The following is a 25915-nucleotide window of genomic DNA, read 5'->3' as shown; positions in this document are numbered from 1 at the left end:
GATGGGAAGTGGGAGGGGCCCCTTTTAAAAGGGAACATAGTGAATGTCCACAGGCGGTGTTCTTAGTGGCTGCAGCTAAGGGCGTATCCTGTCAGAACCCCACGGGCAGTCCAGTACAGATGCCTGAATACTAATAGTACCTCTCATGAAATTTTAGTGCTGTATATATTTTGTGTGTGTACATTTGTGATTTCCTTACTTTGTTCTTTTTTTTTCAAGACAAGGTTTCTCTGTGTATTCTTGCCTGTCCTGGAACTAGCTCTGTACACCAGGCTGGTCTCGAATTCACAGAGCTTTGCCTACCTCTGCCTCCCATATGCTGGGATTAAAGGCGTGCGCCACCTTTGTCCAGCTATACCTGTATTTTACCCATACAGAGAACACAACTTTCCCCATTTCTAACCACAAATCAGTATTTACTCTTTGAGGTTGAGAATGTGCTGGCCCTGTTAACCCAATGTCTGACTGAAGCTACAGACCATAATTCTATTGTTGTTTTGTCCATCAATCAGGGGACTTTCAGCAGTCTCTGATAAGCAACCAGAGGGGAGTAGTACAAAAAAGAAATGGTTGGACTTTCTGAAGGATTTAGGAACTACAAATAATGTAAAAGTGGGCTGAGAAAGATACTCTCCATCCGCAGTATACCTGTCCCTATCAGGCACACTTACTCCATGGCTTTTCCCTGCTTCCATAATAGTAAGACTCCCCGTCCATCAAGACCAAGTCCTTTTTGATACTCTAGATCCTGTTACTGTGGCTTAGCACTATCACTATGCCTCTCTCTTGGGACTTTTCTTTTAAACCTACACCTAGGTTCAGCTTCCAATTCTATATATTCTTTCCAGATCAGCTGCAGTTTTCTCTTTATCTGAACAGGTTGAAACAAGACATTTGTAGCCACACTCTGTACTTTATTCATGGGGGATATGTTTGTTCTACAGTTCCCTATGATGTATGAAACTGCAGATAATATTAAATATTTTATATACTGTTTTATTCCCAATATACATATACCAATGAGGAAAGTTTAAACCATGCATTACTAAAAGTAAGATATTAACAACAACATCACTAAACAGAACAACTCTAACAAAATACTATAATCAAAGCAGCATGCATGTGATCATTCTCCCAAACATCTTATTTTATGATACAACATTTCAGACCATAGGTGAATACAAGTAACTAAAACCATGGAAAATGAAATATCAGATAAGAAGTTGGGGGTGGATTTCTACCACTTCCCATTGTTCTCTAACTCTATTAGTATATTGCTTTGGGCCCTCAGATCCTTTGTAGTTAAATGCTCTGACTTTGGATTTGGGCTGATTGAAATGGAATTCTGGCCCTTCTCCTTAATGTGTGGCCATGAATAAATTATCCTTTTCAAGAAAACAACTGCACCTCTTTCACAAGGTTGGTGCAAATATTTACTGAGTTGTTGCTAACTATTTCTGAGGTGACCATCCAAATGCTTGGCCCAGATTAAGAACACTATGAATATCATCTACAAGTGTTTTCACTAGTACTATTACTAGTCTTGGTATTTTATTTTATTTTTTGGGGTTAATAATTTATTTTAATTTTAATTTTAAATAGCTTGTTTTACATGTCAATCCCAGTTCCCTCTCCCTCCCCTCCTCCCGCACACCTCCCCCATCCCCCCTATCCTCCCACCCTATTGCCAATTCCTTCCATATAGGGGATATCTAGAGCCTATCATTTCACTCAGGGTAGGGTCCAGGCACTTCCCTAAGAGTCCAGGCAGAGAGAGCAACCCTCTTTGTGTTATGGACACATGATGTCTGTTAGTATTCGAGGGATAAACACTGATCCACTGCTCAGGACCCCATAGGTGGCCCAGGCCTCCTCATTGACTCTCACATTCAGGGGGTCTGGATCGGTCCCATGCTGGCCTCCCAGCTGTCGGTCTGGGGTCCAAGAGATCTCCCCTGTTTGGATCAGCTGTCTCTGCTGGTTTTGCCAGCCCATTCTTTGCCAATTTGCTCATCACTCCTCTCTGTCGCTGGGTTCCTTGGGTTCTGTTCAGTATTTAAATGTGGGTGTTTGCCTCTGCTTCCATCAGTCACTGGATGAAGGCTCCAGGATGGTTATAGACATCAAGTTCACTATCAGGAATGGTCATTCGAGGTGGTCTCTACACTATTGCTTAGCTTGCCAATTGGTGGCATCCGTTTAGATCACTAGAGGTCACAATGGTGCCTGATCTGTCTTCTAACCTATGATTCCCTCTTCCCCCTATCCTACCCCCCCATCAACCTTCCTGTTCCTCCACAACCTACTCTCTCTTCCACTTCTCCCCCTCTCTATTTCCCCCTTCCCCCCACCCCTCGCTGTGTTCCCCATCTGTTCAGAGGATCTTGCCTCATTTCTTTTCTCTTGGGTAACATGCATATCTTTTAGGTTCTTTCCTGTTTCCCAGACTCTCTGTCAGTGGAAGTGCAGACTTGCACTCTCCTGATCCATGTATAAAATCCATATATGAGTGAGTACATACCATGTTTGTCCTTTTGTGACTGGGTTACTCACTCAGGATGGTTTCTTCCAGTGCTATCCATTTACCTGCGAATTTCAAGATTCCATTGTTTTTTTTCTGCTGAGTAATACTCCATTGTGTAAATGTACCACATTTTCTCTATCCACTCTTCAGTTGAGGGGCATCTAGGTTGCTTCCAGGTTCTGGCTATTAAAAATAATGCTGCTATGAACATAGTGGAGCAGATCCCCTTGTTGTATGAATTTGCCTCCTTTGGATGTATGCCTAAGAGTGGAATTGCTGGGTCTTGTGGTAGATTGATTCCCATTTTCCTGAGGAATCTCCATACTACTTTCCAAAGTGGCTGTACCAGTTGGCACTCCCACCAGCAGTGGAGGAGTGTTCCCCTCTCTCCACATCCTCTCCAGCATAAATTGTCTTCGGTGTTTTTGATTTTAGCCATTCTGACAGGAGTAAGATTGTATCTCAAAGTTGTTTTGATTTGCATTTCCCTGATTGCTAAGGATATTGAGCACTTTCTTAAGTGTCTCATGGCCATTTTAGCCTCCTCTATTGAGAATTCTCTGTTTAGTTCTGTACCCCACCTACCTTTTAATTGTATCCTTTGTTGTTTTGGAGGCTTGCTTCTTGAGTTCTTTGTAAATTTTGGAGATTAGCCCTCTGTCAGATGTGGGGTCAGTGAATATCTTTTCCCACTCTGTGGACTGCCTTTCTGTCTTGTTGACTGTGTCCTTTGCCTTACAGAAGCTTTTTAGTTTCATGAGGTCCCATTTATTAATTGTCGATCTCAGTGTCTGTGCCACTGGTGTTATGTTTCTATCTGCAGTCTTCTGCATACCAGTACCGAGTTATGCCAGCACCATTTGTTCAAGATGCTTTCTTTTTTCCATTGTATAGTTTTAGCTTCTTTGTCAAAAATCAAGTGTTCACAGGTGTGTGTGTTAAAATCAGGGTTTTCAACTCGGTTCCATTGGTCTACCTGCCTATTTTTGTGCCAATACCAAGCTGTTTTCAGGACTATAGCTCTATAATAGAGCTTGAAGTCAGGTGTGGTGATGCCTCCTGAAGTTCCTTTATTGTATAGGGTTGTTTTGGCTATCCTGGGCCTTTTGTTTTTCCATATAAAGTTGATTAATGCTCTTTCCAGGTCTGTGAAGAATTGTGCCGGAATTTTGATAGGGATTGTATTGAATCTGTAGACTGCTTTTGGCAAGATTTACATTTTTATTATGTTGATCCTACCAATCCAAGAGCATGGGAGATCTTTCCATTTTCTGGTATCCTCTTTGATTTCTTTCTTTAAAGACTCAAAGTTCTTGATATCCAGGTCTTTCGCTTCCTTGGTTAATATTATCCCCAGATATTTGATGCTGCGGTATTTTAATTTAATTCTGTATCTCCTTTTCTAGGGCCCAAGCGGCTTGCATATATAGATGCTTGAAAAAATATTTGCCGAAAGAATGAATAACACATGGCATTATCAGGACAAGCTGACTAGAGGGCAATTAAAGAGTGACACCATAGGGGATGAGGTAGTGAGACAATTAAATTTTATGTATCAATTTAGAGGAATTACTGTACTGGTTATTTAATTAAACACTATACTATGTGTTCCTGTGACAGCATCAAGTTTTTAAAGATTATTCTCAATACTGTATGGTAAGTGGCCCTTATCCAAACAGTTGGAGGCTTTAAACACAAAGCTGAGGTTTCCTGGAAAGGAAGAAATTCAGCCTCCAATCTGGAGTGTCAACTCCTGCTGAGTCCCCAGCCCATCTGTCTCTTCTATAAGTATCATAGTTGCCAGCTCCACAATCGTGTGGATCCTCTCCTTAAAATCTCTCTCTTAATGTCTATATGTCTATCAATACTATTGGTTATTTAATAAGACTGACAAACACAGGTACCTTATAAGACAGGAAGCTAGGAGAAAGCTGAAGGCACTTCTTTTCTTGTAAATGACAATCTAGAGTTCAGGATTAGTCTGTTCCTCACATAGGGTAAGAGACTGACATTAGATTAACTATCTTAAAACCATGATGAAATACACAAATCTCACCTCTAGTGACCTGTCATGTCGAAAGCCCCAGACACATGCTGCAACAGACACCGGAGAAACAAAGAACAATGGCATGAAGACCAGAAGCCAGAAATGGTTTCCTCTCTCAATTCTGTCACAGACCAGAACTTCAAACATGAGCAGGAGCAAATGGATGCCCACAGCAATCAACATGGCTTTAAACTCCACACATGTTTCTCCTTCTGCTCTAAAAGGGGATGGAACAAAAGTAAAGGAAACAAACACAGTTCAGTACAAGGAAAAAGCAAATTAAATTAAAATTTAAAATGCTTATAATGCATTTGAAAGGCTTAAAATTTTCATTCAAAATACAGATGACCATTCCTGAGATAGTTGTCCTATAGGTGATTAATATTCTATAAATTAGGCCAAAGAGAAAAAAGGTCACAGGTAATTCCTGTAGGACTCACTAGCATAATCCTGATTAGGTGAATGACTGTAACGATACATAATATATTCTAGCCAGCCACAAACACAATTTCTTTTCTTACTTGAAAAATATCAAAACAGAGAAAAGGTGCATATAACTTTTGAGTATCAATTAGTTAATTTATTTTTGGGAAACAAATATTAGATCTCTGAATTCTTCTCATAAAAAGAGACAGATATACAACTACAGCTGGGAGCTTCACAGATGGTACGGTGCTTAAGAGCACTTGCTATTCTTCCAGAAGACTTAAGTTCAGTCCCTAGCACCCATATTGGGAGGCTCACAACTACCCATAGCAATGGCATGGATCTATTGCCCTTTTCTGGCTTGCATTGGTACCCTCATACATGGGGCATACATTCATACAGACAAATGATTAAAAAAGTAGTTTGGCAGTGGTGGCACACACCTTTAATCCCACAACTCGGGAGGCAGAAGCAGGTGGATCTCTGAGTTTGAGATCCAGTTTACAAAGTGAGTTCCAGGACAGTAAGGACTACACAGTGAAACCCTGTATCAAAAATTTAAAATAAAAAATAAAATATTGACAATTATATTTTAAAAAAGAAACATTCAGACAAGAGTGTCCTTCATTTGCTAAGATTCTTAGTGTGTAGCCTACATACCTATAGAATATGTATTTTACACAGTCTAAACTACAGCATGTTTTGTTTTGTTTTTTTCGAAACAGGGTTTCTCTGTGTAGCCCTGGCTGTCCTGGAACTCGCTCTGTAGACCAAGCTGGCCGTGAACTCACAGAGATCACCTGCCTCTGCCTCCCTAGTGCTGTGATTAAAGACATGTGCCACCACTGCCATTTTGTTTTCATAGCTACTTTCAAAAGTTGATAATCAAGAATTTTTAAAGCTGAAGTGACCCCATATTCTATATTTTTTCCCATGAGCAGTTGTTTGCCTTTCTGTCTACCTTTCTCTTTGTCCTACCATGAACTACTGCATTCTTCATCTTCCTAATAGAGGTTTATAATGGCCCTCACTCTCCATTTCCTTCCCTTGTCTCCTTTTTCACTGAGAAAGGAAAGGGAGAGACTTACATAGAATCCAGGCATACCAGGCTGCCTCCGTTTCCATGACCCTCAAAGCTCTGCCTTCTTTCTTAACATCTGATTTTCAATTTACCTCATTCCTGAGTTCCTATGTGAGAGACTCATGGCCTTTAGACCAAGCTCACTCCTTGACATCATTACCATTTACCCCTGGACTAGAAGAATAGGAGAAAGGTAACCCTCGTTCTAAAAGGAAACTAGAGAAGTCATACAGAGTGTTTCTGTGCTTCTTAATCTGCTATGGTATAACATTTCTATATTTGGAGTGTTTGGGGTTACATTGGTGGGCTATCTAGGCATAAAAGAATCCAAGTTAACATACTGTTATTATAAGAAAATTCATAACAAGCATATAAGTTTTTAAAACATTGATGAGAAATGTTTGCTAGACTGCAGTGCTCATAAACATTTAAATAGGAAAAAATTGTCCTTATGTTATCTCTGGTGAGACCCTCCAAAATTTTGTTCTCTCAAAATATAGACCAGTGGGTTTTATAAAGCAGTATTACCGGTACTGAGGATTCCGTGCCCAAACTCCAGTTCCAACTGATGCTCCAACAATGACCATTAGCTTCCACAACCATATTGGAGCAAAGACAGCCCAGTAGCTCCACTGAATGATGCCGTCCAAGCGTAGGGCCAGTAGCACAGAGAACAGCAACAGACAGGCATAGATGAGGAATTTACTAGGAGAAAAGCAAAATGATGAAAAAATTAATTTTTAATGAACAGCTGATAATGAAATGACAAATAGCAAAAACATTTTCAGCTCATTAATTTAGGGTCGGAAAGATGGTTCAACAGTTAAGACCACTGGCTGCATTTCCAGAAAGCAAGAGTTCAGATCCCAGTACTTTTAAGGCAGCTAACTGCTATCTATAACTCTAGTTTCATGGGTACAACCTCTTCTTCTGGCCTCCAAGGGCCCTGCACACACAGGGTACATACATGCAGGTAAAATATTCATACACATAAAAATAAAAGCACATTTTAAAGTCATTAATTCAACAATAATTTATTTAAAAGTTCTATGTAGAGGAGATATTGTGTTGAGAATGAGAAAACAAAAGTGAGTAATTAAGTCTCATACTTCTACTTCCAAAGAATTTCTGTTAGAAGTCTATACAGAAAGGTGCAATTAAAATACAACATAATATTTGTATAAATGGTGGCATGGACAAAGTGAGATGGGAGCTAGGAAAAGAAAGTATGGGATCTTATTGAGGTAGTAGGAAGAAGAGATGTGGTGACCACAGAGCTTCAGAAGCAACTGGAGGGTTGTCAGACAGAGAAACAAATTAGATGAGGAAGTATACCAAGCAGAAGGAGCTAGTTATAGCATAACACAGAGAGTGGAGAAAGTTGGTAGGGTCAAGTTCTGTCATTGACTATTTGATCCCACTTTAAAAAGGTATCCCTTCAGACATTAATATCCTAATAAAAATCCAAATAGCCTAGTATGGTAGTTCACATGTGCAATCCCAGCAGTTAGGTAGCTGAGGCAGGAGCATCATTGTGGCACTAGGCCATTTTGGGCTGAATAGTGAGTTCCAAGCCAGCCTGCAAAACAGCATGAAATCCTGTCTCAAAGACAAAACAAAGGGGGCCAGTGAGATGTTTCATCTTGCTTTTCTAGAGGACCTGAATTTGGTTCTTGGCATGGACACAAGGTGGGTCACAACTGCCTGTTACTCCAACTCCAGTGGACCTGACACCCTCTTTTGGCATAAGCACACTAGTAGCACGCATTCACAAAACATACACATATGCATAAATATAAAAATCTTTAAAACAAACAAGATATACACAAAAGGAAAAATGAGCAGTCATTTATCATATCCACATGGCACACACATTTAAATATATACATATAGAGTATATACTTTATATGACTGAGTAAATTCACACACATTTACATACACACACACTCATCTCACAAATAGCACTTCTACTTCTAGCATTGATATAAAAACAGGAATAAGATTTCCTTTTCATCTCCCTAGGACTTCATGAGGTTCCACCATTTGGTGACTATCTACAGATAGTTAGTGGTCCCTGGAGAAGGGAAAGATACTTTCTTCAGTGCCATAGTCACTGGTAAGGAGTCCTGAAAATAATCCCTTGCCCAGGAGTCTGTAAGCAACCCTAATGAAAGTGGTACATTAAAAAAACAGAGATATGAAAATGGGGGACGAAGTAGGTGGAAAGAGGAAGGAGATATGTGAGGGTGGGAAATGATAGGAAAGTGTAATGGGGAGTGAATATGAATTTTTAAAAACTGCATTATTGATGGGGAATGTTCGGTGTATATGTTTGCCTTATTGGTTGATGAATAAAGCACTGTTGGCCAAGAGGGAAACAAGATAGGTGGGACAAGGAGTTGAGGAGGATTCTGGGAAATGTAGGAAAGAGGAATCACCATGTGATCCCAAGAGGAGAGGACACATGTGAGCCTGGCGTTCTTAGTAAGATAAGTCCTTATAGAAATATATACATATTAGTAGTTATGGGTTAATACTTAAGGCAGAACTAGCCAATGAGAAGCCCTGGACATTGGCCAACAGCATTGTAACTAATAGAGTCTCTGTGTTATTTAGGGTTGATGCGACACTGGGACCAGACTGACGGGAAGAGTTATCGTAACACATTATATATTTGTGAAAAGGTCTTGAAGAAACCCATTATTTAGTATAATCAATATAGCTAATACAATTTAAAATTATCTCCTCACCATAAAAATGGAACTGGATAAAATATACAATGGTTTGGCAACCGACAGTGAAGAACAGAAGGGTATAGGAAACAAAGAGGACAAAACCAGTATTGCCCCATTTTACTAACAGAAGATAGTTTCTAGGCTGTAGCAAGTAGTCATTTAAAAGTCTGACTTCATTTGTGTTTAAAAACAAGCTAGGCTATGGTGGCACACCCCTTTAATCCCAGCACTCGTGAGGCAGAGGCAGGCAGATCTCTGTGAGTTTGAGTTCACCCTGGTCTACAAAGTGAGTTCTAGGACATCCAGGTTTGTTACACAAAGAAACACTGTCTCAAAAAACCAAAATATCTAGGTAGGTAGACAGATAGATAGCTAGAAGATAGAGAGACAGATATATAGCTAAACAAAAGTAACATTAAATATAGTCTAAATGCCAATACAAAGACAAAGATGATCACGTCGGATAAATAAGAAACAATATACTATACTATGTGTAAGAAATCTATATAAAGGCTGCCTTGTCCTGGGTGCCAAGGAGAAAACGCAACCCTGCCCAGAGCCATTACAACTGAGTGGGAGAAGTCAATTCACATGCCTGTTGGTCAGCCTGCCCTGGAAGCCTAGGAGAACACACAGCAAATGCTAAGCAAATATATGGTGTGACATGGGAGCAAGAGAAACAGAATGGTTCATGTCCTGTAGAGAGAGCAGATGTGAAGAAGTGAAGGTGGTAAGGAGTGGGCTGAAGTGGGTGGCTTTTGCCACTCAGAGCCATGGTGATGTCCTGTCCTAGGCTGCTGTCAAGACCCATGTCTGAATCCATGACCCTGGAGCAGCAGTGGTCTGTGCTGATGTCTGCAGTTCCTGATACCACCAAAGGCTGAAAGAATAGGACTTCACAGAGTTGTGTCAACCACTCACTGGTTGCAACACTAAGGAGAATTAGCCCTAACTCTCACAGGCTGCAGCACTTCAGAGAACAGGTTCTGTACCTCACCTAGGCAGCATAATAGAGCTGACCCTGTTGATGGGGGTGGAGGTAGGGATGGGGATGAGCAGCTGAGAATGTTAGCATGCGAGTTCTGGCCCCACTCCTTCTGATACATGGTGATGAGGGTGAGGGACAGATGACCCCCCCCTCCTTGCCCCTGATACCTGAGACAGGCAATGAAACCAACCTTCCTCCTCACCATCTGCAGCACTTAGGAAAGTGGACCATGTACCTACCTGGGCAGCCCAATAGAACCAACCCTGTTGACAGGGGTGCAGGTGAGCTGCCCAGAGAATATGAGTGTGGGAGATTTGGCCCTGCCCCTCATTTGCCATATGGTGGGGTGGTGAGCTAGGGAGATGCTCCCCACCCTATACTCCTCACCGTCTGTGGAAGTTGGGAAAGCTGTCCCTACTCCTCACCTGCTGCAGCACTTGGGAGAGTGGCCCCTGCACCCCTCCTAGGCAACACAGTAGATCTGGCCCTGATGTTATAGATGTGGGTTAGCCAACCAAGAGGGCATGAAAACAGGAGAACTGGCCCTGCCCCTTTGCTGCCTGCAACATTGGGTAAGGTCTCTGGGGCAGTGCTGTGAGCTCACCCTGGTGCTGAGGATGGGGGAGAGCAGATGGGCTGACCAACTCAGATAACACCCAAGTGCAAACGCAGGGCTATTAATTGGCCCACACCAACATCCACCCCATCTATGATCTGCTGGAGCATACGAAGGGGACAGTCCTGCAGACCCAAACCAAAGCTGAAGAATCTTCATGACACACGGCAACAACAGGATACCCAAGAGAAGTCCCAGTGAGAGCCCAGCATCAATAGTGTAGCAGAAACCAGAGGCTTTGAATCAGATCAATGACTCATTGCAAAGAATATTTGCAAGTAAAGATATATGGACAAACAAAACAAAACAAAACAAGATATATGGACAAAAGGATAAACTGTGGAATTCACTATGTCCTACTACAGCTTCCACAATGAGATTTTTCTCTTTTATTTTATTTTGGGGGGCACTCAAGGGCAGAGATGGGGAGATGAATTGGATCAAGATGCATGATGTGAAATCTACAAAGAATAATAAAGTTAAAAAAAGAAACCCATATAAAGTATGAAGTTAAATTAAAAGCAAGAGGATGGAGACGGCTATACCAAACAAATACCAACCAAAAGAATGCTAGAGTGACTTCATTAGTATGTTTTATAGTCTCTACTACCTCACTCTTTATGACAAATGTCCAAATGGTCATAGTTGGGTTTTAGAATTTCACCAGACCAAAATCATGTCTTTTTCCCCTTTTATTAAACATAAGTTCTTTTCTCATACAATATAATCTGAATACAATTTTCCCTCCCAATACTCCTCCCAGTTTCGTCTCACCTCCTCTCCTATCTGTATCGACTCCCTTTCTGTCTCTCTTTAGAAAGAATAGGCTTCTATGAGATAACAACAAAACATAACAAAATAAAATATAATAAGATAAGAGAAAAAACATCATATTGAAGTTGGACAGGCCAAGCCAACAGAAAAGTAAAGGAGCCCCAAGATAAGACTCAAGAATCAGAAACCCATTCATTCCCACATTCAGGAGTTCCATAAAGGAACTAATCCAAAAGCTATAGTATATAAGCAGAGGACCTAGTGCAGACCCATGCTTGCCTCTGTGATTGCTGCTTCAGTCTCTGTGAGTACATATGAGATTTGCTCAGCTGCAAAATCAAGTTGTTTATCATCAAGAAATTCTGGACGAAATCTGAATCCAAGTTCATTTCCAGTTGTTGGAACACCCAAGTGCAACTAAGGTCTCTATTTCTTTGTTGTCACCTGGGAACTGTCCTTAGATACTACAATCTTAGATCATATGTTTCAGTATCTCAAAGACAACAACAACATATTGAAACTTTCTCATTATTTGATTTTTTTAATTTCTCTTTCTACCATATTTCTCCTGATACCAGTAAAAGAAATTTCTTTGTCAGAATTCATATGATTAGATAGGGTTCACTTAGATAAATTAGGCTAATAATTCCCTCCCTGTTGTTAAAGTTACAGGGACTAACTCCAGGGCCTCATACATGATAGTTAAATACTCAATCACTAAGCCACATCCTGGACTAATATCCCTATTATAATTCCATGGCATTCCAAAGACTTTTTTCCTTTGGTTATACAATAGAACACAAATCTAGATTCTACTGTTAAGAAACTTTCAGATAGAATTAAGGCTCTTAATCAGCTCACCTTAAAATAGGGAAGCTATTCTGAAATTTTCAGGTAGGTTCAAGGCAATCATGTGAGTTCCTAAAAGAACAACAGGAATGGGCTGGGAAAATGGCTCAGTGGGTTAAAGCATGAATACAAACAAGCCTAACAACCTGATATGGGGGTGCAAATGTGCAATCCCAGCACTCTTATAGAGAGATGGGAGGTAGAAACGGGAGACTTAGTCAAAGTTCCCAGGCCAGCTATCTTGAAGTACACTGAATAGTATCGGAACCATGAGAGACCCTGTCTCGACAAGGTGGGAGGTGAGAACTATCTGCTGAACTCTGTCTTTTGACTTTGATGGTGGAAGCTACATACCTGAAATCTCCCTGCTCCTTCCTCCCTCCCTCCCTCCCTCCCTCCCTCCCTCCCTCCCTCCCTCCCTCCCTCCCCCTCCCCCCTCACACACACACACACACACACACACACGCACGCATGCATGCACACTCACACAAATTAATTTTTAAAAACCAGAAAGAAAAGTCAGAGTGATAACAAAAGGTGGGGGGATATCAGACACATTCCAGATGTGAAGAGTTCAATCTGCCATTGCCTACTGCTGACTTTGAAGGAAAAATGAGCCACAGAATGGAAATAGGCTCTGAAAGCTGAGAATAAGTTTTGACAGACAACAGAAAGGGCAACTTGAGCCCTATAACTGCAAGGAAATATATTCTATGTTTTTATTATCAGAATGAATTTTGTAATTTTTTCCATTCAAGGAGATAAACTTTCACAACAGCCAAAATTACTTTGGAAATGGATTAATACCCCTCAGATGACTTGATTTTAATAGTGTCAGCCTCAAAACAAAAGACCCAAATAATATACTTTATTCCTAGCCTCAAGAAACTAGTCATCAAACTACCAAATAATACAATTAAAAATGGGGTACTGATCTAAACAGAGAATTCTCAACAGAGCAAACTCAAATGGCAGAAAGACACTTAAGGAAATGCTCAACATCCTTATTCATGCAAATCAAAACAACTTTGAGATTCCATCTTACACTGATCAGAACGGTTAAGATCAAAAACACCAATGACAGCAGATGCTGGAGAGGATGTGGGGAAAAGGAAACACTCCTTCATTGCTGGTAGGAATGCAAACTTGTACAGTCACTGTGGAAATCAGTATAGAGATTTCTCAAAAAATTAGGACTCAACCTACCTCAAGACCCTACAATATCATTTTTGGCATATTCTCAAAGGAGGAATATTCATACCACAAGGACATTTGCACAACTATGTTCATAGCAACATTATTCATAATAGCCAGATGTTGGAAACAGAATAGATAAAGTGTAGGAGGAAGCCTGTATTCCGCCATTAACCATGTGACTCACTAGAGGTGCATACAGATGAGGTAATAAAAGAGCGGTTTACCACACCACTAACCACACCCACTTTAGGCATGACTAAAGATGTATACGGACGGACATAAAGACATACACGTACATAGGTGGTGAACTACGTCACTAGCGAGGCCCACTTTTGGGCATGGCTAGGGGGCGTTACGGGGGGAAGGCATAAAAGACAGCACAAAGGAAGTCTTGGTCTCTTTTCCCGGATTTCGGCTTCCGGTTCGGCAGCGGGAAAACTACTGGGCTCATCTGGGTTACTTGTTTGGTATCTTGTGAGTAATTTCTACAATAAATACTTAGTTTTACTTTCAGTAAGTGTGCCTTTTATTGTTACAGCATCAATAAAGAAAATGTGGTATATTTACACACTGGAGTACTAATCAGCAGTAAGAAACAGTGACATCTTAAAATTTGCAGGTAAGTAGATAGAACTAGAAAAAAGCATCCTCTGTGAGGTAACCCAGACCCAGAAAGACAAATGTAGTATGTACTCACTCATAAGTGGGTACCAGAAATTAAAAAAAAGGATACAGCCTACAATCCACAACCTCAGAGGAGCTAGAACCCCCCCTTCAGAAACAGATGGAAGCAGATATAGAAATCCACAAGCCCCTGAAGTACAATCAAAGTAAGGGATGAGTGATAATATGAACAAAGGAGCCAACACTATGATGGGTAAATCAAGAGAACCGGCTACTGAGATATCACTGACTCCTGTCTGACAGATGGGGACCCTGCATAAGATCGAACTAGTCTCCCTTAATATAGGTGACAATGGTGTGGTTGGGACAATATATGAGGCCACGGGCAGTGGGTTCAAGATCTAACTCTAATGCACAAACTGACTTGGTGGAGCCCATTCTATATGGAGAAATACCTTGCTCAGCCTAGATACAGGGGTGTGGAGGGTGGGGAGGTACCTTGGTCCTGCCTCAAAGAGATGATGGGACAGACTTAGTAGACTTCCTAGGGGAGGCCTTACCCTCTCCAAGGAGCAGATGGGAGGTGGGATGGGGAGTGAGGGGAGCAGGAGAAAAGAAGGGAGGGGGAACTGGGATTGGAATGCAAAAAAAATTAATAAAAGTAAAAAAAAGTCCTTTTGGTATATAAAATTGTAAAATAAGTCTGTGTAGAGCTATGCCACTAAGTCTGTGGCAACAGAACCTAATACTGTAAGTTTAAATATATCCATAAAGTCTTTTTTGACATATCATATATTCCAGGTTCCTAAAATTAGGACATGGATATCTCTGGGAAACCATTGTGCCAAACATATTACAATGGAACTATGGAAGGCACTAGATGATGGAAAGACCTCTAATGTTTATGACTTTGCAGATTTCCTATTGTCAAAACATCCATGTTACTAAATACAATCTCTATATACAATGCTCAATGCCCATAAAAATTCTAATAACATTCCTCATAGAAATAGAAAAAAAGAATCCTAACATTTATATGAGATAGAAAAGGCCCAAAACAGACAAAGTAAATCCTAGGCAATATTAGAAATGCTGGAAGTATCACAATACCTCACTTCAAACCATATTATAGAACCACATGTAACAAATATAACATGATCCTAGAACAACAGCAGACATGAGGACCAATGCAATAGAACCGAGGACTCAGAAATAAGTCCATAAAACTAGTGCTGTCTGATTCTTGAAAAAGATGCCAAATACATGAACTGGATATAAGATAGTCTGTTATATAACTGGATAGACATATGGAGAAAACTGAAACTATATCCTTATCTCTTGTCCTGTACAAAAATAAACTTCAAATAGCTGAGTCCTCAACAAAAGAGCTGAAACTTCGAGATTACTAAAAGAAAACTTATGGAACAGTTCAAGATGTAGTCAGAGGCAATGACTTCCTAAAAAGCAATCCAATAGTCTAGGAAGCTGTAACAAGGATAAAAATAAGATTGAATTAAATTTAAAAGTTTCTGCACAGTAAAAAAAGATATATATCTAAGTGAACAGGAAGATACAAAATGTGAGAAAATATTTGCCAGCTATTCACTTTCTGGTATTCATATCCAAAATGTCAGGAGTATATAAGTCAATTAATACATAAACCAATAAACTAAACCAATAATTTCAAATTAAGAAATACGAACAGCTTATGAATATATGATAAAAGGGTAAAACAAATCAAAACTACATTGAGATTTTATCTCATCCCCAACAGAATGGATATCATCAATAAAACCATAACAAATTCAAACAAATAAAAATAAATCTTGGTTAGGATGCAGTGAGTGGGATCTTATTTACTGCTACTGGTAATGTAGCAGACCAGCCAATAAGGAAATTAGTATATTTAAAAATAGAACTTCCATATGATCCAACTTACTATGGAGTATAAAATCAAAAGAATGGGAAGTTAGCTTCTAATAAGATAGCTAAAGAACTAAGTTTATTGTAGCAGTTAGTATTCACATTAGCAAGATTATAGAATCAGCCAAGGTACCCATCAAAAGAATTAATAAAGAAAATGTGGAATATATACACAATGCAGTCTTAGTTGGCCACAACGAAGAATAAAATGACGTCATTTGCAAGGAAATTAGATTATCCTGTTAGGTGAAACAAGCAAGACTCCAAAAGACTACTGTTATATGTTTTCTGTCATTTGTGGAAAGAAGAAGAAAAGACACGAAAGGGATATGGAATGGGAAAGGGGAGAATAAGGGACAGCAAAAACAAAAGCAAAATGGCTAAATGTGAACAAAGTATACTCTACACATGCATGAAGCCGCTTACAGGAAAAATTCACATAAACAATATACTTTATAGTGGTATCTGAGTCTGAGGAATGTGAATGAGTCCTAATGATTATGAGGTGAATAATGAAAGATCTTCAACTTATGCAGTATTGAAGGCTGTACAATTTTATGGGACTATTTAAAAGACACTGACTTTCCAACTTGAAGAGTGACTCTTGGGGTTGGAGGGATAGCTCAGTGGTGAAGAATACTGGCTGCTTTTCCAGTGGTCCTCAGTTTAGTTCCCAGAATTCACATGGTAACCCACACAATCTGTAATTGTAGCCTCATGGGATCTGATGCCCTCTTCTGTTGTGAAGATGTACACACACACACACACACACACACACACACACACACACAGTCTTTAAAAAGAGTGAATCTTATATGCAAATTGGAAATCAACAAAGTTTTTATGTTAAAAGTATAATAATAAACACATTACATACTGTATAACTACAATTTTATAAAAATCTTATTCTCCAAAATCACCTATTTCTAAAACTGCATTCTAAAACCTCACATATTTAGTATGTAGCATCAATTCTATAGGTTTACAAAATGTGAAGTGTCTAGATTCACAGAAGTCACCCCAAATTATGAGATCCATATTTCATTTATCCTACGGGAGTATGCTGTTTTAATTCAAGTATATGAAGAATACCTGGCTTTCCAGAAATACACAGTTCAAAAATAAATGAGTATTTTAATAGGTCCTTCAGATAATGGTGGGAATTCAATATCATATTTCAACTCAATGCATGGTGGTTACTTTTCTATTCTGAAAACGTTTATTTATTTTAAATTATGTGTGTCACAGGTAGTTGTGAGCCACCTTGATAGGGTACTGGGTATTGAAATATGGTCCTCTACAAAAGCAGTAGAACTATCTCTGAACCATCTTTCCAGCCACAGTGGTTCTCTCTCTCTCTCTCTCTCTCTCTCTCTCTCTCTCTCTCTCTCTCTCTCTCTCTCTCTCTCTCTCTCTCTCCCTCTCTCCCTCCCTCCCTCCCTCCCTCCCTCTCTCTCTCCCTCTCCCTCTCCCTCCCTCTCTCTCTCTCTCTCTCTCTCTCTCTCTCTCTCTCTCTCTCTCTCTCTCTCTCTCTCTCTCTCTCTTCCAAGACAGGGTTTCTTAACAGTCCTGGCTGTCCTGGGACTCACTTTGTAGACCAGGCTTGCCACGAACTCACAGAGATCCACCTTCCTCTGCCTACAGAGATTAAAGGCATGAGCCACCACCACCCAGCTAAAAGTGGTGGTTTCTTAGAGGAGAAAGGAGAACTTCAATAAGTCTGAAATCTCATCAGGGAACTATTTGTACTCTGCTATGTTAAAATCCATTGGTCTTTCTTCTACGTTGAGTATCTCTTTAATTCCTGCATAGCTGTACAATACTATGAAAGTTGATAGGAAATATCTGTTCACTACATTATGAAGATTTTTCCTATAGTATATATTTCACTATACAAGAGCAAACACACGAATTATAACTACCTACTTTATTCAATTGGTTTAAATGCTGAGAGGGTGTCCAAGCTTTTTAAATAGCTTTTGACAAAAATCTCATTTTCCTATAAAATTCAGAGTTTACCTATTTTTAAAAGTATCATGAGCTGTTTTTCCTTGAAATGTCAGGTACACCTCTAGCATTTTCAACATGATGTTTTCCAAAGACACTATCACATCTTCTAAATGAAGTATCCCATGTATAAAATAGCTTTAAAATCAGGCACACCATTGTGTTTTTCTCCATTCAATCACTGTTGTATCTACTACAGACTTAATGTTCTTCTCAACTCATCACATGAAGAATCAAACTAGTTTTATACCCAAGTGCCAAGATAAAATGAAATTATTGTGTTTTTTCATTCTTCTGAAGCTGGCATTTTAAAATACAAGTATGTAGTATCCTAATAATCTCTCAGTTACCTCTAAATGCTATCAAATTTTCATTTAAAGGGCTAGAGAGATGGCTCAGTAGTTAAGAGCACTTTCTGTTCTCATACAGGGCTCACATTTGGTTTCCAGCACCCACATGACAACTGACAGCTTTCTATAACTCCAGTTCCAGGGCATCAAATGCCCTCTTCTGTCCTTTGTGGGTACTGCATGCATGCGGTGCATAGACTTAAATGCAGGCAAGATACTCATACTGATAAAATAAAAATAGTAAAAATTTTCAAGATGCTAATTTGAGGATTAACTTTCCAAAACACAAAAGTTTGGTGCTACATTCAAACCAAACAAATGCCTTTAAAATGGAGTTATATCACCCACGTCTGAATTAGTAACATTAGTGTCTTAACACTGGGCCTGGCCACAAAAGCTAATGTCCTTTCAGAAATGTATAAGGAACTTACTGGTCAGGTTCATGAATAGACACCGAAGAGCTGACTCTAAGTATCAAAGTTTTAAATATTGTTTTCTTCAAATTAAAAGAATGACACTGGACTCTTTTTAGACCCACTGGGTTTCACCTGTAAAATCTCCTAGCTTAAGTAAAGTATGAATACAGGTATATAAGGGTGCAAGTAAACTACTCCCTATCCACACACATATACATGCATACACACCATACTCTAGGTTACATATTCCTGCTTATGGCTTGAGAAACTGGCTCCAACGGACAAACTATTGATATTTTCACAAACTATTAAAAGGACTAAAAACTTTATTACCAAACTAGGAATGTTTTTGTGGAAATTTTAAGTAATTTTATTAAGATGAAAAATGTTTAATAGCACCTAACTAGTATGTATGTATGTATATATTTATGTATGTATATGTATGTACAAAATGCAGAGGAAAACAAATCTTTCTTAATACTAGAAAGAGTCCAGGCCAGTTAGAAAATGGGAACTCAAGTTTCTTACTTCCAACTTATCTCATCTAATTTATTAGACATCAATTCATTAAGATAAAGGTAAGTGAAAACATTGTGCAAATAGTTATTTCATATATTGGTTTTGTAATTTTATTGAAGAGACACATTATAAAAACCACATTTGGTAATAATTTTCCTGACTATCGGTTCATAGTTTAACTATCAGTTATAAATGCTCATATATTATTAGTTATGCAGCATCTACACCTAAAATTCAGTAAAGATCTCTACCTGAAATTTTTAGTTACTTTGTACACTTATGACCCATCACTAAGCAAAGCAATCAGGAAGTCATAGCATAATATTAGTAAACTTAATTCCCAATAAACTGCATCCTTCCTACAACAGAATTTTCCAATAGTTTATGCCAGTTTGTACTTAACATATATTCATTCAGCACATTTATTCAGTGGCTTAAAATCCTGACCCTCAAAGAAATCACAGCCAATAAAAACTATGTATGTAAGTTATCAATTAATGGCAATATTTCTTTTTTTGGTTGTTGTTTTTTTACGAGACAGGGTTACTCTGTATTGTTTTGGAGGCTGTCGGTCCAGCCCAGCCTCGAACTCAGAGATCCGGCTAATGGCAATATTTCTAAAACCACAAATTATACATGCAAATAGAACATACATCCTTTGATTGTTCCCATTGAAGTAAAACATTAATTCCACTATGTCATTGCTCAAATCACCTTGAGAACATTCCTCTCAGAAGTGCCTTAAGAACCTGAAGTACATTATTTTGGAAATAATAAATAGTGCCAAATCTTTGCTGAGAGTGGATTTGAGTTCTGGAAACTGGAAAAATGCAACAGAGGCAAATTTGGTGAATATGTGGTCAAATGAGGTGGCAGTATTTTGGTTCAAAAATGATTACTATAATGCACCATTACAGATTTTCTTAAATGATTTGTAAAACTGACTCTAAAGGGCATTCTAGAATATTAACAAAGGCTCTGGGCAATGGAATGGGTATAGTTTATTTTCCTAACTTCTTTGAATGATAATGTTTATTTGGATATATAAATACCAAGATAAGGTCTGCTTTGTATAATCATTTTACAACTCCTAAATAAAAGCTCTCTGTTTTAGTGTTCAGTTGCTGTAATAAAACATGGCCCTTCAGTATACTGGACATACTCTGTCATAGAAGGAAGTGGCATGTAGGGTGGATCAGAAAGCTTCAGAAGAAACCCGATCTGCTTTAGAAACCTGATTTGGTTTGTAACTGCTCGTCTGACTTTAGAGAAGTCCAGACTCTCTAAAATAAAACTCTTTGGGGCCAGAGAGAGACACTTGCCACTGTCCTGATGACTTGAATTTAGTCCCTATGATCCACATGCTGGAAGAAGAGAACTGACTACTACAAGTTTTTCTCTGACATCCATTTGCACCTGTGTCATATGTGTACCCCCCCAAAAGAATCAATAAACAAAAAATGTATTAAACTTAGAAAATAAAATAACATGAGGCTGTTATCTGATATGTGGGGGTATTGTAAAGAATAAGGATAATGAAAAATAAAGTGCCAATACTGTGTTGGCACATGCAGGATGCTCATAAATCATAGTATTATTAACAACTATTAATCAGTAAAAGTCAAGATAATATTATATCAGTGGCTTTATATGCCCCAACAACAGATGTGCAGGCATTCAGGCAGTAATCCATTATCAATAATGACAATACACTCATACTGAGAGATCACTGACTTGTATTTTAAAAATGCAATCTGTAAGGATTATCTGGAGTAACTAACACTATGTACTCTTTTTTTCACAGTGCTGGAGAGAATCAAGCCTAAAGTCCTGCACATGTTAGATAAGTGGTCTACTGCTGAACTATAGCCTAACTCCAACAGCATGTATTTTCCCTCTTTTTGAAATTTAAATTAGAAACAATCTTCTTTTACATGTCAATCTCAGTTTCCTCTCCCTCCCTCCTCCCTTGCCCCCCACTGGACACCTATCCCATCCCCCTTTCTGCTCCCTAGGGAGGGGAAGGCCTTCCATGGGGAATCTTCAAAATCTGTCATATCATTTGGAGCAGGGCCTAGACCCTCCTCCATGTGTCTAGGCTGAGAGAGTATCCCTCTATGTGGATTGGGCTCCCAAAGTACATTCGTATACTAGGGATAAATACTGATCCACTACCAGAGGCCCCATAGATTAACCAGACCTCCAAACTGACATCCTCATTCAGGGGGTCTGGAACACACACATTATCTGCAGTGACCATACTATGCTGCCCTCTATTTTTAAATAATTCTTTTAAAAACTGTTTTGTATGAATGGGGTGTTGCCTGCATACATATCTGTACACCATGTGAATACCTGGTGCCTGCAGAGGCCTTTAGTGAACTTCCACCAGCAATCATATTCATTTTTTCCTGATTTCCAATGAAAGACAATGTACAAAGACTAAGGAATAGTTTTAAAAGATGAAGTACACAAGAAGTTTACAAAGATAATGTACTTCATTATTATTACATGTCCAAATAAAGGAACACTCCCCACAAAAGGTATTTTTCAGTCTTTGTTCCAGTCTAGGATACCCAAGGGATACACCACACTTCTATCAGGAGCCAATAGGCCAAGTAGAGTTTTCACAGCCTTCTATTGCTGTATGACTACCAGGGCTGAAGGGCCTTCTCTAACAAATAACTCTAACTAAAGAATAGACAACTCTGAGGCCTTGTGATGATGCTCACTTAAAGCCACATACACCCAAATCTCTACCTCCAAGGGACATTCTGGAATCAGTCTTCCATTTTTGTATACTTCTAATAGTCTGCTTAATATATAAAGGTATTAGAGGCTTCAGGCAGTAAAGAAGGATTTTTGGTAAACATAGTATGTTTCAAGAAGTTTAACTCATGTAACTAAAAGGCAATTATGAAAAGATGTTCATGATCAACCAGTTCTGTGGCAGATGGAAACAGGTAGAGGGACAGCTGTCAGCTCTTCACAGCTAGGTGCTAAACACTTTTGAATCATTCTTTGTTCCTACCATTTCTAGAAAATTTGCAATATTCAATTCTAAGACTTGCAGGGTAGGAACCACCAAGCCATAACAGTGGCTATTTCTGTGATACACAATTAATCTCCTGAGCAATTCGCTTTTACTGTCAATGGAACAGTTGCACTCTGAAGGGACATACAGAAAAGAAAAAATATTAAGTCTATACAACCAGCAAGAAAGCAGTCATTGAAAGTAGTCCTAGACTGTTCCTAAGAGCTCTGGTGAGTTATCATTCATTTCACAAATACTTACAGAGCCAGCTATTATCTCGTGCATATAAACAACAGTAATAAAAGGCATGGCTTTGGTCCCACACAGCTTGAGTTTCAGTAGGGGAGAGACAAATGTGAGGGCACTGATAAGTGCTCTAAAGGGGTACTATAGTGTTCTATAGAGTCTGTGCAAACAAAGAGTAGTGGACCGGGGTGGAGAAGCCAGAACAACTTCTTTCAGCAACTACCAAGTGAACAGAGATTTCAATGATAAATAAGAGTTAACCAAGACAAGGAGAGAAGGAATCATCCCTATTAAATAAGTAGGTATAATGAAGTCATGGAGTAAGGAGAACATACATAAATTAGTTTAGAATTAGAAGACAGAGAACAAGACAGCAGCACAAAGATGTAAGATCATTAGCACAGTGTGTTTTCCTGTCAACACCCCTCAGTTTGCTCTTCAGATGTCTGAACAGCTTTTGCCAGAATGGAGCAAGATTAAAACACAATGTCAGAAACCAGATTATCCACAATACACGAAACTCCACCAGGTGATAATATGCCTGGCCATTGTATTCTTGAAACATCTGTAAGCTAACACTGTTCCTTCCCACTAATAACATTGAATTATGACAATGGTGGGCTACAAAAAAAACTTTAATTTTTTTTCAGAGAGAGATGCATTTTACTCCACTTAGAATTCAATCACTAATAAGTGTGGTGCTGATCATTATAAATCTCTTCAAAGTATTTCATTATAACTTTCAGACTTATTTTCAGAAGGAAAAAACACACTACAGGAAAAACTGTTTAAGAGAATTATCAGTGGACCACTATTTGCTTTCACAGTTCTTGGGTAACTTGGAACGTCACCTTGCAGCTTCTGGACTAGCTCATCCATAATAAACAAGCCACAGAACTTCCTGTTTGTAACACTACAATCAGTCATTAATTCAGTTTCAATAACCTTGTGAAAAATTATACTTATTCTACAGATGAAACTGACAGACAAGTGAGTTGCCCAAGGACACAAAACAATTCAGCCTTTATTTCTTTCTTTTCATCCTCTCCAAACAATGAAAATACACAAGATGTGCCGAGCTTCAATAACATCACAGTTGTCCTACAGACAAACCCTAGCTCCTAGGAGCAGCAGAGGGAAAAACTACAGTTTACTTACTCTAAATGAACTCCTCTCTGCAGAATATCTTCAAGGCCAACAGGGATGACAACAGACCAAGGCAAGAATATGAACACAAAGACAAATAAGAGCACCTAGTCACTACCAGTGGCTTAATAATTTCAAATGTTACCACCCTCAAGGAGACTGAACTCCAAATAGTTCCCTCTCCCTCTCACTCCAGTTCCTTTCTTGTCCAACAAACAGCCATGAAAGTGATTCCACTGGGATGGAAAAGTTCAGGAATGCACAATAAAGTAAATCATCTATCAACCCTCCCTTCACTTCCAGGCTGGGACTGACAAGCATCTTAGATACCTAGCATAGGACCTAGAACCTGCAGCAAGACTAGCTTACTTAAGTGCCTGTCTTCCTACGTGCAAATAAATGCACAGATACTCCTTTTACATAGTAATGGACTTAAAGAGATCAGTGAACTCATCTCACAGCTTATTAAAGAAGAGCAAAGAATCACTTGGTTACCTACAGCCTGGTCTCCAATCTAGGTCTTGACTCAGTTTACTTGCAATGACGTTTTGTAAGTGTTTACTATATGTCAGATGGGGTGGGTGGGAGGTGCTATGGAAGGGGACAATCAGGAAATGATTTCTGCTTTGGGAGCTCACAGCCCCGCTGAGGGAACACCTTTACAACAGTTTGGCAAGTGCAGAGACAGAGATTTATACTTTAGCCAGTGTTTTCTCCACCCATTGGGTACTTCAAGTCTGGGAAATAAGAATGGCAGTATCTACTACTTGAGAATAAACTTACAGTGAAGGCTAAGAAACTGCGTATGGAAACGATCAGGTTCACCCCCAAATGTATTATGTAAGATTTACCATACCCTGGCAACGACTCTAAAATTTCAGTATCTCAGTTATCAGTTCGATAAATAAGCAAAGAAACGGCGGACAGGCATAAATCCAAGGAAAACCCCAAGGGCTGGAATTAGAGGAAACATCTGGGAACGTGGCTGAGGGGTTGTCAGGGTCAAGTGAGATGGCCCTGACACAGAGAATGGGGGCAGGAAGAGCGGTGAGGGAAAAAGAGAAATCGAGACGGAGAAGTTGGAATACTAAGGAAAGAGGACGGATGGAGAGAAATGGGCTTCCCTCCAAGAGGACACAGCTCCAAGCTGGGCAACTTGGGCCACGACTGATTGGCTCCAGTTGGTGTGGGAGGAAGAAGCGGAGAAACCGACTCTGAGGCCGACACTGCTTTCCCGAGAGCAGCTGGCAGCCGAGAGGAGCCTCAGGCCAGTGCCTGAGTCCTCAGGCTGCAGCACCGCGACCGCATCGCCTCTCCCAGCCGCTGCCCAAACCTAAGCCCCCGCTTGGCACCGCCAACATAAGCGCCTCACCTCGGGTTGAAGTCCTGAAAGAGGCCCCTCAGGTTCATGGCGGAGAACTTCACCAAGGCGTCCTCCTCTTCCCCCCGCCCCCCACGACGCGAAGCCTGCGCCTCACAGCGGGTTCATGCTGCCAAAGCCAGCCGCGTTGCCAACGCCTCCGCCGGCAGAAACCGGAGCAACCAACCGCCTCTGACACTCCTTCCGGCTTCCGTAGCTGGGGCGCGCATGCGCTCTAAGCCGCGTCCGCGAGCTCGCCAGACAGGCAGGTTACAGGCTGACTGGCTGTGCTTTTCTTTGCTCCCCAGTACCGGCCTGCCAGGCAGACAGACTGCAAAAAGAGGAGGGAAGGGATGGAGAACTTCGAGGGTGGGGAGCGCTGACTAGGTGGAAGGAAGCCCTTAAGGAGGGAGAACGCCAAACTGGAGTCCTGAAGTGGGATCATCACAGACACCTGTCACCTTGGCTACCTGTCACCCAGACCTGTAACAAGGTTTGGGGGTTTCCCCCAAATTGACTGAGACTTGCCAGGTTATCAGGAAATCCAGTTTGCATATTAACTTCCTTCCCATGCCCCAAGCCTACCCAGATATGCAGACAATTCCAAATTCACATTACCCTACTCCAAAGTCATCTACCCTGTAACCATCTCCCCATCCTGGATCCCCACTGACTAGCAACAGGTCTATTCATCGGGGTGCCCAAACTGGAGATGTGAAACTAATCCTTATCCTAATCTAGTTCAGAGTCTCTTTAGCTCCTGTTTGGACTGTGGTGGATTCAAATAGGGCATTCCCACTCCCAGCCATACTATTTATAACTTCTAGGTTCATCTTATTAAGCAAGTTAACATCTTGGAGGCTCAGATTTTCTCCTCTGCAAAATGGAGATGCAAAATAAAACCTACTTTTCCACCTAGGTTAGGAAATTTCAGAGAGCTCATGCATAATGCATATAGCCTACTGTATGTTAGATGTCTAAAGAATGGTTTTGTTATTTTAAGTGCCAACCTTTTTAAAGGATTCAATTTGCTTTCCAAATCCAAGAATGGTA

At 39.9% G+C, this 25915-nt stretch overlaps 1 protein-coding gene across 1 annotated transcript in view; it reads right to left on the bottom strand.

Annotated features, from left to right (window-relative positions):
- Tmem185a (transmembrane protein 185A) overlaps positions 1-25056 on the bottom strand; it is a 36738-nt gene extending 11682 nt beyond the window's left edge. Inside the window, exons 1-3 of the mRNA XM_005086275.4 lie at positions 24875-25056; positions 6607-6783; positions 4581-4788 (exon numbers count right to left, since the gene is read on the bottom strand). Of these exons, the coding sequence (XP_005086332.1) occupies positions 4581-4788; positions 6607-6783; positions 24875-24912 (423 nt within the window). The 5' untranslated portion in view covers positions 24913-25056. The remainder of the gene's footprint in view (positions 1-4580; positions 4789-6606; positions 6784-24874) is intronic.
- Positions 25057-25915: the final 859 nt, after the last annotated feature.

This window comes from Mesocricetus auratus, unplaced genomic scaffold (genome assembly GCF_017639785.1).
Source record: "Mesocricetus auratus isolate SY011 unplaced genomic scaffold, BCM_Maur_2.0 Super-Scaffold_100003, whole genome shotgun sequence".
In the NCBI taxonomy this organism is placed as follows: Eukaryota; Metazoa; Chordata; class Mammalia; order Rodentia; family Cricetidae; genus Mesocricetus; species Mesocricetus auratus.
This window is presented reverse-complemented; position numbering and strand designations above follow the sequence as displayed.